A 13,516-nucleotide genomic window follows, 5' to 3' on the forward strand; every position below is an offset into this window, starting at 1 on the left:
TATTTCTTTATATTGCTTGAACTTGGTACATCGCCGATACTCCATCCTCTGCACCTTCACGTGGAAGCATGCAAGAGAATGAGCCCTTGGCTCATATTTAAAGGCCCTTGGCCATGGAAAGCTTTAAACTCAAAAGCATCTGGCCTCATAAACAGGCGCTAAAAGTTGTACACGTGTCGTGTAAACACAGTCAACGCGAAATCCAGAAATCCATACAAGCTACCACATCAACATGTCAGTGCAAAATTCGAGCATCCATACTGGCCTACCACGTCATAAACTACTACGCATTAGTGTGTGTGTAGGTGGTTCTGCTTTATTTAATCCCTTAAGTCACTTGGGCCCCATCGGACGAGGTTCCATAAGTTGGTGGGAACTCTTCTTTAGAAATAGGTCACTTGGCTGTGAGTGCGCACGTGCGGCAGCGAGAGAGAGAGAGTATAGACCACAAACGCAAGATATGGTGAAAAGGGGGCGATCAGTCCCCCATGACTACCATGAGTAAGACCCAATACACTAACCAGATAATGAGATGGGTACCCTCCTGGCCCCATATATAGATGCCCAAGGGAGTCCATACTGGGCGGCTGGACACAAGTACAGCCTATATGCATATGCTATGGGTGGCCAGCCCGGAGGCACACTGCCGTACATGCATGCCCTAGACCTGTGAAGCAGTAGAGTGGTGTAAATCTAGCACCCCCTTTCAGCACCTGATGTTGAACAAACCACATGAAGCTAAAGATTTGAGGCAAATGATGAAGATATCTGCTGCCATGTCCACTGAAGGATACTCCATGAGTGTAGCAGCAGTCTGGGGTGTCCCAACCTCCGAGAGATCTCCATGTTGAAGTGCCGTCACGAGCAGTGTAGCAAACTGTTGTACTTCGCCGATACAGGGTGAATATACTGCGTGAAGGTCCCGAACTGAGTGTAAAAACAACTCCTTGTCGTAAAAAAAGTGCCAATAGACTTGTAAGTGTCGTGCCCAATAAGATCTGCAGTGTCTGTAGTCAAACTGTCTAGAGAAAATGGGGAAGCCCAGGAACCGTCATAAGAATGACTTGAAGCCTGCCAATGCATGAACCTGTAACCCAGTGTGGCCAGGTGGCTAAGCTATGTAAAACTCCAGGAAGGCCAGTTATAGCAATCTGCGCCATAAACCTCCTCCGAATCAAGGAAAGCCAAACTAAGCAGTCTGCACTGTAGAAGCTACCTTAAGCTGTAGCAATCACCGAGAGACCGCACGGACCACCACCGGATGGTGTCCTGTCAATAGGTAAGGTAATCCAAGATGTAAGGTGCAGTGGAATGATGTTGTTCTTTCTCGAGATGAGTGCTCCGTAATGTGCTCAAGGTTCCTTTTGTTCTTATGGAAGGGAGAGCCTTCCATTCTTAATGAGAGAGTGCAATGATCACAAACAAAGTGAATGGACACTATGCGTGAAAGTGTATGAGACTGAGAGATAGAGAGAGAAGAGAATACGACACCAGAGACGTAAAACCCTCCTCCGAAGGCCCCACTCTCGTTAGTGAGAGTGGTCTACGATTGATTGCACAAACTGGTACAAAGTGAATGCATGTGACTGATGCAAGTCTAGGCTAGACCGATGTTGACGACGGGGGTGACGAGACCGATCTAAGGGCTGAAAACTGATGCAAACTTACTGCTGTCCAAATCGCTACTGGCTGAAATCTGATGCCGATCTGCTGCTGTCCCAAAAACGCTAATGGCTGAAAATCACTGGAACCAAAAACGTTGATGTGGGCTGGTCCCTACTGGCTGAAATCTACTGGTTTTTAGGTGGTCAAAGGCTGAAATCTGTTGATGTTTTATCTGCTGAAAATGCCATGCAAAGGGGGGGCGATTTGGGGTTTCTGGAAACGCTAGGGCTGAGGTTGTCTGGCGATGGGTGCTTGCTGAAAAACGCCAAGGTTTGGAGGCTATGGTGGTGGGTACTGCTGAAAACGCTAGAGGATGGGATGTCCTGCTTGGAGGGAAAAACGCCAGGGGCTGAAATTGCCCAAGGGTTGGTCTTGCTGAGAAGTGTCTCCAGAGGGCCTGTTGCACGTGAATGCCTAATGCTCTCCTCCTTCTTCTGCCAATTAGTGCTAGCCTAGGTTTGCTTATATACAAACTTACTCAATTTGCCCTACCTACTTTCCAACAAAAGTCACCTAAATTAATAAGTGAAAAATGTCAAAAATAGGGAAAATAGGTTAAATGCACTAAAAATTTCCCCTGAAGGATTCTGATGGATTCTCATGGGAATGCTTATTATCATGCTGTGTGCAACCAGAGGATATGCATCTACGCTAAGTGCCTGGGCATGCACGCTCTGCGAACAGACTCACGAAAGTGCCAGAACACTTGCTAATCTAGACTGACTGGACTAACGGAACCCTTGTCATGTTGTAGCTTGTCCACGGACACATAGGGTTGGATGTGTCACGTGACACAAGATGAGGGGAAAACCAGACTTAACAATCTGTGTTGTGAAGGGCCTTTGAGAAGAGGTGTGGTCAGACCAAGCTGTCTGCACCGTAATGATAAATCATCCTGTATGAAGAAGGGAAGCCAGACTAAGCAGTCTGCACTGTGAACGGCCACTGAGAAGAGGAAAGGCCAGACCAATCTATTTGTGTCGTCTTGCATGTATCTCCCGTCTTCAATCCTCCGATGTCAACCAAAATAGAATCCGCACCAACAACGCCACCAAACCGCAACTCGGTGTGGCTCTCAATGTAAATGAGCTGGGAGTGGCCTACTGCCCAAGTCGGGGGACAAATCTGCTGTAAGGTTACCGAGGGTGAGTGTAAGCAACTTTGAAGGTAACAATCCAAATGATCAATAGTGTAGAAGAGCAACTGCACTACCAACCAAGCCAAGCTCCGAGTGACTCCGGATGTTGTCGCGTAATGATGCCTGACCTCCCGCATCTCGCGGGTAAACTCTCCAAGAGAGTCTAAAGCACTGAAGTCCCACTACAGTCTGTAGATGCAAGCAATAAACATATCCAAGAAGAGATCCAAGATCCTCTCCCTAAGTCCATGTAGATGCTCCTGTGTAAGCAAGTAATCTGACGTGTCGAGGTCAAGTGGTAAGTGTCTTTCCACCCAAGATGGTGGTGTCTTCTTTGAGAATGTCGGAATCCCATATGCCATGAGCATGGTCATATCTCGTGTGAACTCCTCTAATGAGTGCATGGGTGTGTCCATAGCAAACCACAAGTCATCACCCCCTTTGGAGTGCGCAACCGCTGAATGATGGTTGGAATGAATGGATCTCCCAAGGATCATACACCTGTAGATGATCAAGCCGATGTCGAAGATACCATGTACTGCAGCAGTCACTGAGAGACCGCACGGACCACCTCCAAGGGGTGTCCTGTCAGGAGGTAACTTCGTCCTCTGTGAAAAACACAAGCTATGTGGCTGTGTCCACCCAAAAACGCAACGACGACGTGATGTAAACGCTGCTGTCCAGTGATTTTCAGCCTGCTCGTACGCTCCCGGCATGGTCCGGAGCGGTGCTAGAGGGTCTGGGGAGGGTTTATCTCTGTGTGCACAGCCGTCGGAGGGCTGAAAACAGAGAAAAAACAGCAGGTGTATATGGTTGAAATCTATCGATCTGAAGAGGAACACGACCGGCAAGGCACTGGATGCCAAGGCCATGGCAAGATATGGAGACTCCCTTTGATGCCAATGCTCAGCGTTTTGCTGAAAACGCAGCAGCAAGGCAAAAACGCAAGGCTGCCAGAAAGACGCAAATTTGGCCTTGGCAAGGCTGATCTGATGCTGGTTGGTGCATTTTTCTGCAGGGAGGGGGCGCCAAGAGACGAAGCTGCAGATAGCCTGAACCAAAAACGTTGATGGTGCTGAAAAATGCTAGGCAACTCTGCACTTTTCCCGCTACAAAAACTTGCAAAAAGCTAGCGCTTGGCCTTGCAGAAGGAGATCACTGGCTGATCTTCTGGTTCTTGCAAAAAACGATGGCAGAGCTGATCCTTTGAAAGAGGAACCTGATGCGGGGATGCACCTTGGAACATGGCAAAGCCTGAAGCTACTGATACCATGTGTATTAGCGATTGATACCATGTGAGAGTGAGTGCGTTCGGAAGCATGAGGTTATCGGGCGATGGAATGGCTTGCGCTTGATGCCAGACAAGTGATTGTCAAGAGGGGATCAAAAGACGCAAGTGGCAAGGCATCTCTCGCAATGGATGCCGTCCATATGTTAGCGCCACCCCCTTTCTTATGTAATCGCTAGCTGATCTTTGTTGCAAAAACGCTCGCTATGGTGATCCTTTGGAAGGAGATACGCGATGTTGATGAAGCGCTGTCCCATGCCATGGAAAGCCGAAGCTGCTGATACCATGTGAGTGCGCACGTGCAGAAGAGAGAGAGAGAGAGAGAGAGAGAGAGAGAGAGAGAGAGAGAGAGAGAGAGAGAGAGAGAGAGAGAGAGAGAGAATAGACCACAAATGCAAGATATGGTGAAGAGGGGGCGATCAACCCCCCATGACTACCATCAACAGAAGACCCGTCACCCAATCCACAATAACCAGATAATGAGATGGGTACCCCCCTGGCCCCATATATAGGTGCCCAAGGGAGGCCATACTAGGCGGGCGGCTAGCCATACATGCATGCCCTAGACCTGTGAGGCAGCAGAGTGGTGTAAATCTAACATCGGCAAGACTTTGCAAGTCTGTAAAACTTCTTCTATTGCTGCTTCTGCTGCAACTGCTTCTTCTTGAGATTTAGGCCCCTCGGTCGGGATCCACAGGTTGGCTTCAATCTTCAGTGGCTTGACACGTCAACAATTTGTGACAATGTTGTCACGTGACACATCCAACCCTATGTGTCCGTGGACAAGCTACAGCATGATCAGGGTTCAGTCAGTCCCGTCAATCTAGATCAGAAGTGATCTAGCACTTTTGTGAGTCTATTCATAGACCGTGCATGCCCAGTCACTTAGTGTAGATGCATATCCTCTGGTTGCACACAGCATGATCATCAGTATTCCCACCAGAATCCATCAGATTCCATCAAGGGAATTTTCCAGTGCATTTAGCCTAAATTACCTATTTTTGACATTTTTCACTTATTATTTTTAAATGACTTTTGTTGGAAAGTAGGTAGGGCAAATTGAGAAAGTTTGTATATAAGCAAACCTAAGCTAGCACTAAAGGGCAGAAGAGGCAATAGGAGCCAAGCTCAGTAGGCAACTTTTCAACAAAACCCCTTGGTGGACTTCCCACCAAGCAAGAAGCAAGATCCCCCGCAAGATCCTCTCAAGCCTAGCGTTTTTGCAGAGCATAAGCCTTGCGTTTTTGCATCTAGACACCATCCACAGAAGACCCCAGCAGATAGCGTTTTTGCATCAGCATCCTCGCCAGTAGAAGAACCTCCCCTAGCATTTTCTTCACCAGTCCTTACCTAGCGTTTTTCAGCAGCACCAAAACAGCCTCAAAATCAGCGTTTTCCATCGCAGCAGATTTCAACAGTTAGCGTTTTTGGACAGCAGTTAAAACCGTTCGATTTTCAGCCCTATTGTCGTCATAGCCACCCCGGTTGTCGTCATCGACATAGCATAGATCTGCATCAGTTTTATGCATCATCATTGTACCCGTTTGTGCAATCAATCGTAGACCACTCTCGCCAACGAGAGTGGGGCCTTCGGAGGAGGGTTTTACGTCTCTGGTGTCGTATCTCTCTTCTCTCTCTATCTCTCAGTCTCGTACACTTGCACATATAGTGTCCATTCACTTGTTTGTGATCATTGCATTCTCTCATTAAGAACGGAAGGCTCTCCCTTCCATAAGAACAAAAGAAACCTTGAGCACAGTTCGGAGCACTCATCTTCAGCAAAGCGCAAACATTCATTCCGCTGCATCTAACAAATGTGGACGATCTTGTGATTACAGGTAGCCATCTTGAGCATATCCGTAGCACTATGGAGACCTTGGCTAAGGAGTTTTGAGATGACCCAATCCACAATAACCAGATAATGAGATGGGTACCCCCCTGGCCCCATATATAGGTGCCCAAGGGAGTCCATATTGGGCGGGCGGCTAGCCGTACATGCATGCCCTAGACCTATGAAGCAGTGGAGCGGTGTAAATCTTACATCGGCAAGACTTTGCAAGTCAGTAAAACTTCTTCTGTTGCTACTTCTGCTGCTTCTTGAGGTTTAGGCCCCTCGGCCGGGATCCGCAGGTTGGCTTCGTTCTTCAGTGGCTTGACACGTCAACACTTTGTGACAATGCGGACGATCTTGTGATTACAGGTAGCCATCTTGAGCATATCCGTAGCACTATGGAGACTTTGGCTAAGGAGTTTGAGATGACCCAATCCACAATAACCAGATAATGAGATGGGTACCCCCCTGGCCCCATATATAGGTGCCCAAGGGAGTCCATACTCAGTGGGCGGCTAGCCGTACATGCATGCCCTAGACCTATGAAGCAGTGGAGCGGTGTAAATCTAACATCGGCAAGACTTTGCAAGTCAGTAAAACTTCTTCTGTTGCTGCTTCTGCTGCTTCTTGAGGTTTAGGCCCCTCAGCCGGAATCCGCAGGTTTGCTTCGTTCTTCAGTGGCTTGACACGTCAACACTTTGTGACAATGTGGACGATCTTGTGATTACAGGTAGCCATCTTGAGCATATCCGTAGCACTATGGAGACCTTGGCTAAGGAGTTTGAGATAACAAATCTTGGCTTGCTTCACTTTCTTGCATTGGAGATATGGCAGATAACGGGGGGCATCTTTCTCTCCCAAGAGCGCTATATCCAAGAATTGTTGAAAGCATTTGGTATCGGGTGCAAACCTATCTCAACCCATATAGATCCCAATCAAAAGTTGTCACAATATGATTCCCCATATGCAGCACATGCTACAAGTAACAAAGTATCAGAAACTGGTTGGTTTTCTCATTTGGATTCTCAACACCCAGTTTGATGTCAGTTTCCCGGTGGGACTTCTCAATTCTTTCATGCAGAACCCACCAAGTCACATTTGCAGCAGGCTCTTCGGACTCTGCGATATTTAAAGACGACCAAGTCATTAGGCATTCACTATGCAACTCGAGGTACAAGCTCCCATATCATTCTACGAGGATGGAGTGATTCGGATTGGGGTGGAGATCCAAATGGACGACGGTCGACTACAAGTTACACCTTTTCTTTTGGCTCAGAAGCAATTTCATGGTGCAGCAAGAAACAGCCTACAGTTGCCTTATCTTCCACACAGGCAGAGTACTAAGTTGTTTGCAATGCTACATGTGAGTCAATGTGGATTGTGAGGCTACTTTTGGAGATGGGATTTCCGCAACAGACAACCATCGTGTACTCTGACAATTAGAGTTGTATAGCCATTGCAAGGGACCCGATGTTCCATGCCCGGACCAAGCATACAGAGATACAGTACCATTTTGTTCGTGAGAAGACCAAGGATGGCTCACATACGACTAGAGTACCTCCCGACTTCAGATAACCATGTTGATATCTTCACCAAACCTCTTCCACAAGCGACGTTATCCTCTCATGCGAGCTCCCTTGAACTTGTTTCCCGTCGAGGAGCTGTGAGGGGGTGTTAAGAGTTCAGATTCTTGTCCGATGGTGACTCCAGTATCTCCCCGGAGAAGATTAGCGAGTGAGCGCTTTTTTGTGGCTATGCCCGCCCATATTTGAGATAAATGTACCTATTCTCGGCGATGCACTCCACGGTGTTGCTCACCCAGTAGGTTTGCATGAGACGGGACCCCGTTCCTAGGGTTTCTCAGGGTTAGGGTCTTTTAGTGAGTTCACATATCTATTAGCATTTTTTAGCTATTTATCAGGATCGTGGGGTTTCGCAGTAGGTAGGGTTCTGGAAATTGCCTATATATGCAACCCACCCCCTTGTACTTTTGGCATGTGTTGTGATCATTGCAGAGCTCCAACGTTTGGACTCTCTCTCTCTCTCTCTCTCTCTCTCTCTCTCTCTCTCTCTCTCTCTAGCGTTGTGATCATTGTAGAGCTCGAGCATTTGGGGGCACTCTCTCTCTCTCTCTCTCTCTCTCTCTCTCTCTCTCTAGCGTTCCCTTGTACTTTTGGCATGTGTTGTGATCATTGCACAGCTCAAGCGTTTGGACACACTCTCTCTCTCTCTAGTGTTTTCTGCTAGCGTTTCTTGTGTGTGCGGCTTTACTCTCTCTCTAGCATTTTTTGTCCACCAACTCACTCTCTCTCTCTCTCTCTCTCTCTCTCTCTCTCTCTCTCTCTCTCTCTCTCTCTCTCTCTCTCTCACGCAAGCCGTTGTCCAAGCAAAGAATGTAGAGAATGTGGACACTCAAGAATTGCAAGAACGACAAAAACGCTCAAAGAACATCGTCATTCGTGGAATCAAGGAGGAAAGCATGGAAACACCCCAATCTCTTGCGGTTGCTATTGAAGAGTTTTTTGCTACACACTTTGGCATGTCAGGAATCATGGCTTATGGTGCACATCGAGTTGGAAAACAAGGAGTCCCTCGCTCGGGAGAAAGACCTATTGTATGTACCATGGCTGATGAGGTAAAGAGAAAGATCATCCTTGACAATGGTTGGATCTACCTCAAAGGAACGGGTTGTAATGTATATGAGGATCGCACTCTTATGCAACAAAATGTACGTCGCAAAGCATACGAGGAAAGAAGCAAGAAGGTTACGGTATCATCTCAAGAAGAAAAGGCACTTGAGGAGGATGCAAGTCCACCCAACAAATAGGGACACATGATCTATGAGACCAACTCACGCTTGCGAATAAGCTTTTGGAATTGTAACGGGTATCCATGGAATGCGGGAATTGGCATTGATGAGCTTACCAATGACTCCGATGTGATACTTCTTGTCGAAACATGGGAGCATGATGCGCAACGAATTCTTGGATTTGACAAATACGATGTACATTCTTTGATGTGGGCCAAAAATGCAAAGCAACGAAGAGGCCAAGGAGGCATAGCATGTATGACCAAAAAGGGTTTGAAAGATGTTTCCATTGTCAAAGAAGATAAGTATAAACGCTACTTATGGCTGAACATCAGCCCACCAAATGGTCAAGTCATGTTTGTGGCCGGCTGCTACATTCCTCACTATGACTCCAACTTTTATGCTCGCTTGAATATGGATAGAGATCAGCCCTTTGTTCAACTAGAGGAAGACATTGCTTATTACAAGGATCAAGGTGAAGTCATTGTTTTTGGAGACATGAATGCTCGCACAAATATGTTACAACACGACACACAACAAGTCGACATGCCGCATGTATCAAGAAGAGTGGATAACTCATACATGTATAATCGAAGTTCTAATGATGCAAAAGAAGTGGATCACTATGGAAAGTCACTTCTACATATGTGCAATAGTACCGGAATGCTCATTGCAAATGGTGTATCTCTATGGCAAGGCACCAATGACTTTACATGTAGAAAGCACAATGGTGCTAGCGTGATTGACTATATGTTGTTCTCAGAAGCCACTCTAGAATGTATACAAAGCTTTACACTTGGTGAATGGAATCCGGAATCGGATCATAGGATGTTATGTATTGACCTCAAGTGTGGTAAACGGCCCGAGCATGTAGCCTCCAATCATGATGTGAATCATTTGTACCTACGTCTAGACTTCAAACGAGCACTTATATATGCTGATATGGTGGACCAAATGTTAAGCATGATAGAGCATCAAGGGAGCCCAACATTAGAATGCAAGTGGAAATTTTTCAAAGAAGTAATTTTCTCTTGTGCGAAAGAATGCTTTTCGGCGAAACACATGTCTTGCAAAAGGTCTAAGAAGGGTAGCACCAAGAAGAAATGGTTTGACATGGAATGTAGTCAAGCCCGAAAACACTTGCTAAGATTGGATGCAATCAAAGACAAGGAAGTTTACTTGGAATGTTCACACACATACAAAGCACTTGTTCAAAAGAAGAGGAGAAGGTGGGAAGTCGAAAAACAACTTCTTTTAGCACAAGAGAAAGCACATGCATGTGGCAAGTTTTGGCAAAATCTAAAAGGCAAGCGCGTTGAGAGCTTTGGTGACTTGACTCTTGAGGATATGTATATGCATTGTAAGAACCTCTATGAGCAACCCAATGTTGATAAGATGGAGGGTTGTAGCTCCCTTCCATTTATGTCTCCCTTCTTTACCATTGAAGATGTATGCCGCGCGCTTGAGAAACTTGCTACTCGCAAGGCAGGTGACCTTCAAGGTGTCAAGGCTGAAATGATTAAATGGACAAGCAAGAAAACACGATATTGGATATGCGATATGTTTAACCTTGCACTTCAGTATGGCATGCCTCACGATTGGAGTGCAAATTGGATCAAACCTTTGCACAAAGGAGGAGATGTAAACAATGTGAACAACTATCGCACTATAATGGTTGGTTCTTTGATGGCAAAGTTATTTGGATGTATCATGGAGATGAAGATAAGTGAATGGGCTGAAAAGAATGGCAAACGTGCGCTTGGCCAAGCAGGTTTTCGAAAGCATCATAGCACTATTGATCACCTTGTCACTCTTCGAGTTCTTATGGAAGCGTCTCGATTGAAAGGAAAAAAGTTGTATTGTTGCTTTGTGGATTTCAAGAAAGCTTTTGACATGGTACCGCGAGGAAATCTTTGGAGACGTATGCAAAGCCTTCAAGTGCCGAGAGAATTTATGCATGCAGTCTTTCGCATCTACCAAAAAGTGATATGTCGATTACGTATGGGAGATCGAATTTCAGAATTTTTTGCAAGCACTATTGGTGTCAAACAAGGATGCCCACTTTCCCCAACCCTCTTTGGGCTACTCATTGATGAATTGGAATACATGGTTCTTGATTTTATGCAGCAAGAAGGCATAGAAGAGGTTAAGATTGGAAATGCGGTGATCATGCTTTTGCTTTATGCCGATGATGTAGTGCTCTTGGCACATACCTTAGAAGATGCACAAAAGCTTATGAGTGTCTTGGAACGCTTTTGCCTACATAGCGGGCTGATCGTGAATGGATCCAAAACCAAGGTTATGCTTGTAAAGACCCTCAATGACGAAAATCCATGCATTGTATACAACAATGAGAAACTTGAAGTGGTAGATCACTTCAAGTACCTTGGCCTTGAGGTTCCATCCAATCATAAATGGAAGGATTGTGCAATGCGTCGCTTGGAAGCCGGAAAGAGGGCTTATTATGCATTTGAGAACATGTGCAATGCAGGAGAGATCAAGTGTTGGGCTCTCAAAAAGTACCTCTTTGACACATTGGTGACACCGGTGCTTCTTTATGGAGTGGAGGTGTGGGGTGCAAGCATCGGGAAGTCTACTTGGAAAGAGTTTGAGAATGTCCAAAAGCGTTTTCTCACCAACTTTCTCCAAGTCAAGACACAAACACCCTACATGCTCTTACTTCTTGAGTCCGGATCGCTTCCCATTGAGGTCTTGGGCATGGAAAGGGTTGTGGAGTACATGCGTAAGACACAACGTAGCCCTTTGCATCGACTTCCTAGAATCGCATATGAAGCAAGTCAAAAGGTTCAAAAGACATGCAAGAGCAAAATACTAAGTTCGGGGTGGATGCTTGATATCAAGAAATGGTTTGGAAGATGGGATGCATGTCACTTGGTCAAGGATGCGTCGATCGACTCCCAAGTTAATGAGGCCTTCTTACAACGCCAATGTATCATGGCTTGGGAGAAATTTGGAGGTTCTCGCTTCAGCCATTACACCACACACGTTGCCCCAAACTACAAATCTCTCTTCTTCTCGGAACGAGGTAACCGAACCCATTCCTACATCCTTGAGCCCATCCCGTTGAGTGCGATCCGCACCATTGCCTCCATTCGTCTTAGCTCCCATTCTCTACGATGCGAGACAGGACGTTGGGGCACTGGCGAGGAGTGTCATCGACTTTGCACCTTATGCCCTCGTCAAGTGCGAGAGAGTGAGTACCACACACTACTTGAGTGCTCAGCTTTTGACCACATTAGGTCCTCTTTTCCCCATATATTCAGCCATGAGCTCTCCCTACATACCTTCCTCTCCCAACCACGATGTGGACTCTCTATTGCGACGCTCATTTCAGCCATTTTTGAGCATCGAGAGTCACTTATGAACTCCACTCACACCACGTGACATGTTCATTTGGTCCCATAGGTCATATTTGACCTCCCAGGACGATAATAGAACTATCTATCTATCTCTCTCTCTCTCTCTCTCTCTCTCTCTCTCTCTCTCTCTCTAGCACTACCTCTCCCTTGCCATGTGCACACCCTCTCGGTGTGGCATTGCTTACCTGAGTTCCCGTGCCCGTTCGGTGGGCAATACACGCTAGGAGCCTAAGTATGAGGAGATCCATCACGATAGATCCGAGATCTATTGGCTACCTGATCCAGAGAGGAGGTTTGCTTGCGGTTGCAAACAAGTTCCTCACCCGATTCACCCTTTTCTGTTGCACCTTTCATAGAAAGCGCCCCCCCGGGGCCCTTTTTAATATATGGGCACCGGATGACTGGCCAACACCAACTGATCCACCTCAAGATCAATATGAATGGGATCAGCCAATGAAGAACATAAATACAGTCCATGAAAAAAGGGGACCCACCAAATGACCACAAAAGGAGAAAACGGTAGCATACTTGTCCCTAAGGGCGGTCGGCCATACAAATAGCCATACATGGAAAATATGAGAGAAGTTGAAGAGAACTACCTCACATCTGAACCGTCTTCCGGTTCTGCATGAGGGCAGTAAAAGCCATACAAGGTTGATTTCCGAGAGTGGGAAGTTTAATATGTGCTTAGCAGGAAATCTACGGCGTTTTGAACGAATTCTTAGTATGAACCAGTGACTAGAGCAGATTACATGAGCTCAACATGAAAACAATAATCGGGAGCACAATGATGCCAAGAGAACGCACCTGCTGAGCTTCTGCAGCATCGTCAACACAACCAGATCCAACAAGAAGGTCGCCAAGAACGTCGTAGGCACCAGCTCCCTGCCAGCCAAATTCAAAGGTCTCGTCCTTGAGCACATTAATGATGTAGTCGACGATGGTGTCATCCACCTCAAGGGCGCGCTGCCCCAACACCTCTCTAATGGTCGCCTCCTTGGCGCCGTCTCCTAGTGCTGCTGCTGCAGGTGACATGTCGGCTCGAAATGAAAAATATGAGTTGGCTATACCTCTGGAAGAAGAGAAAGAACTTTGATCGGTAGCCTCGCCCCAGGACTAAAGGGCACGGGCCATTTATTGAAGCCCAAGCACTGGGATCCACGGCAGCGAAGCCAAGACACGACGATTGAAACGCATGCAATTGTAGGATGTCGAGGTAAATTAGAACACCAAAAGGTAAACTTGGACAAGCATGGGGGGCTGTCCAAGTTTATTTATCATTTGCCGGTTTGCCCATGTGTCAACTTCCCTGATGGGCGTAGCGGTTAGTGCATTGGGCTCTCATGGTGGTGGCGAGGGTTCGAGTCGCCATGCCCGCGATGGGCGCCCATTTTTTTCCACCCTC

The 13,516-nt window shown here is 46.7% G+C and overlaps 1 protein-coding gene across 1 annotated transcript in view; it reads right to left on the bottom strand.

Moving 5' to 3' along the window:
* The window catches only part of ABCF3 (general control non-repressible 3), a 185,128-nt gene extending 171,921 nt beyond the window's left edge, over positions 1-13,207 (bottom strand). Inside the window, exon 1 of the mRNA XM_086498004.1 lies at positions 12,919-13,207. Coding sequence (XP_086354130.1) covers positions 12,919-13,146 — 228 coding nt within the window. The 5' untranslated portion in view covers positions 13,147-13,207. The remainder of the gene's footprint in view (positions 1-12,918) is intronic.
* Positions 13,208-13,516: the final 309 nt, after the last annotated feature.

Source organism: Adiantum capillus-veneris, chromosome 24, assembly GCF_014529385.1.
Source record: "Adiantum capillus-veneris isolate H3 chromosome 24, ASM1452938v2, whole genome shotgun sequence".
Classification (NCBI taxonomy): domain Eukaryota; kingdom Viridiplantae; phylum Streptophyta; class Polypodiopsida; order Polypodiales; family Pteridaceae; genus Adiantum; species Adiantum capillus-veneris.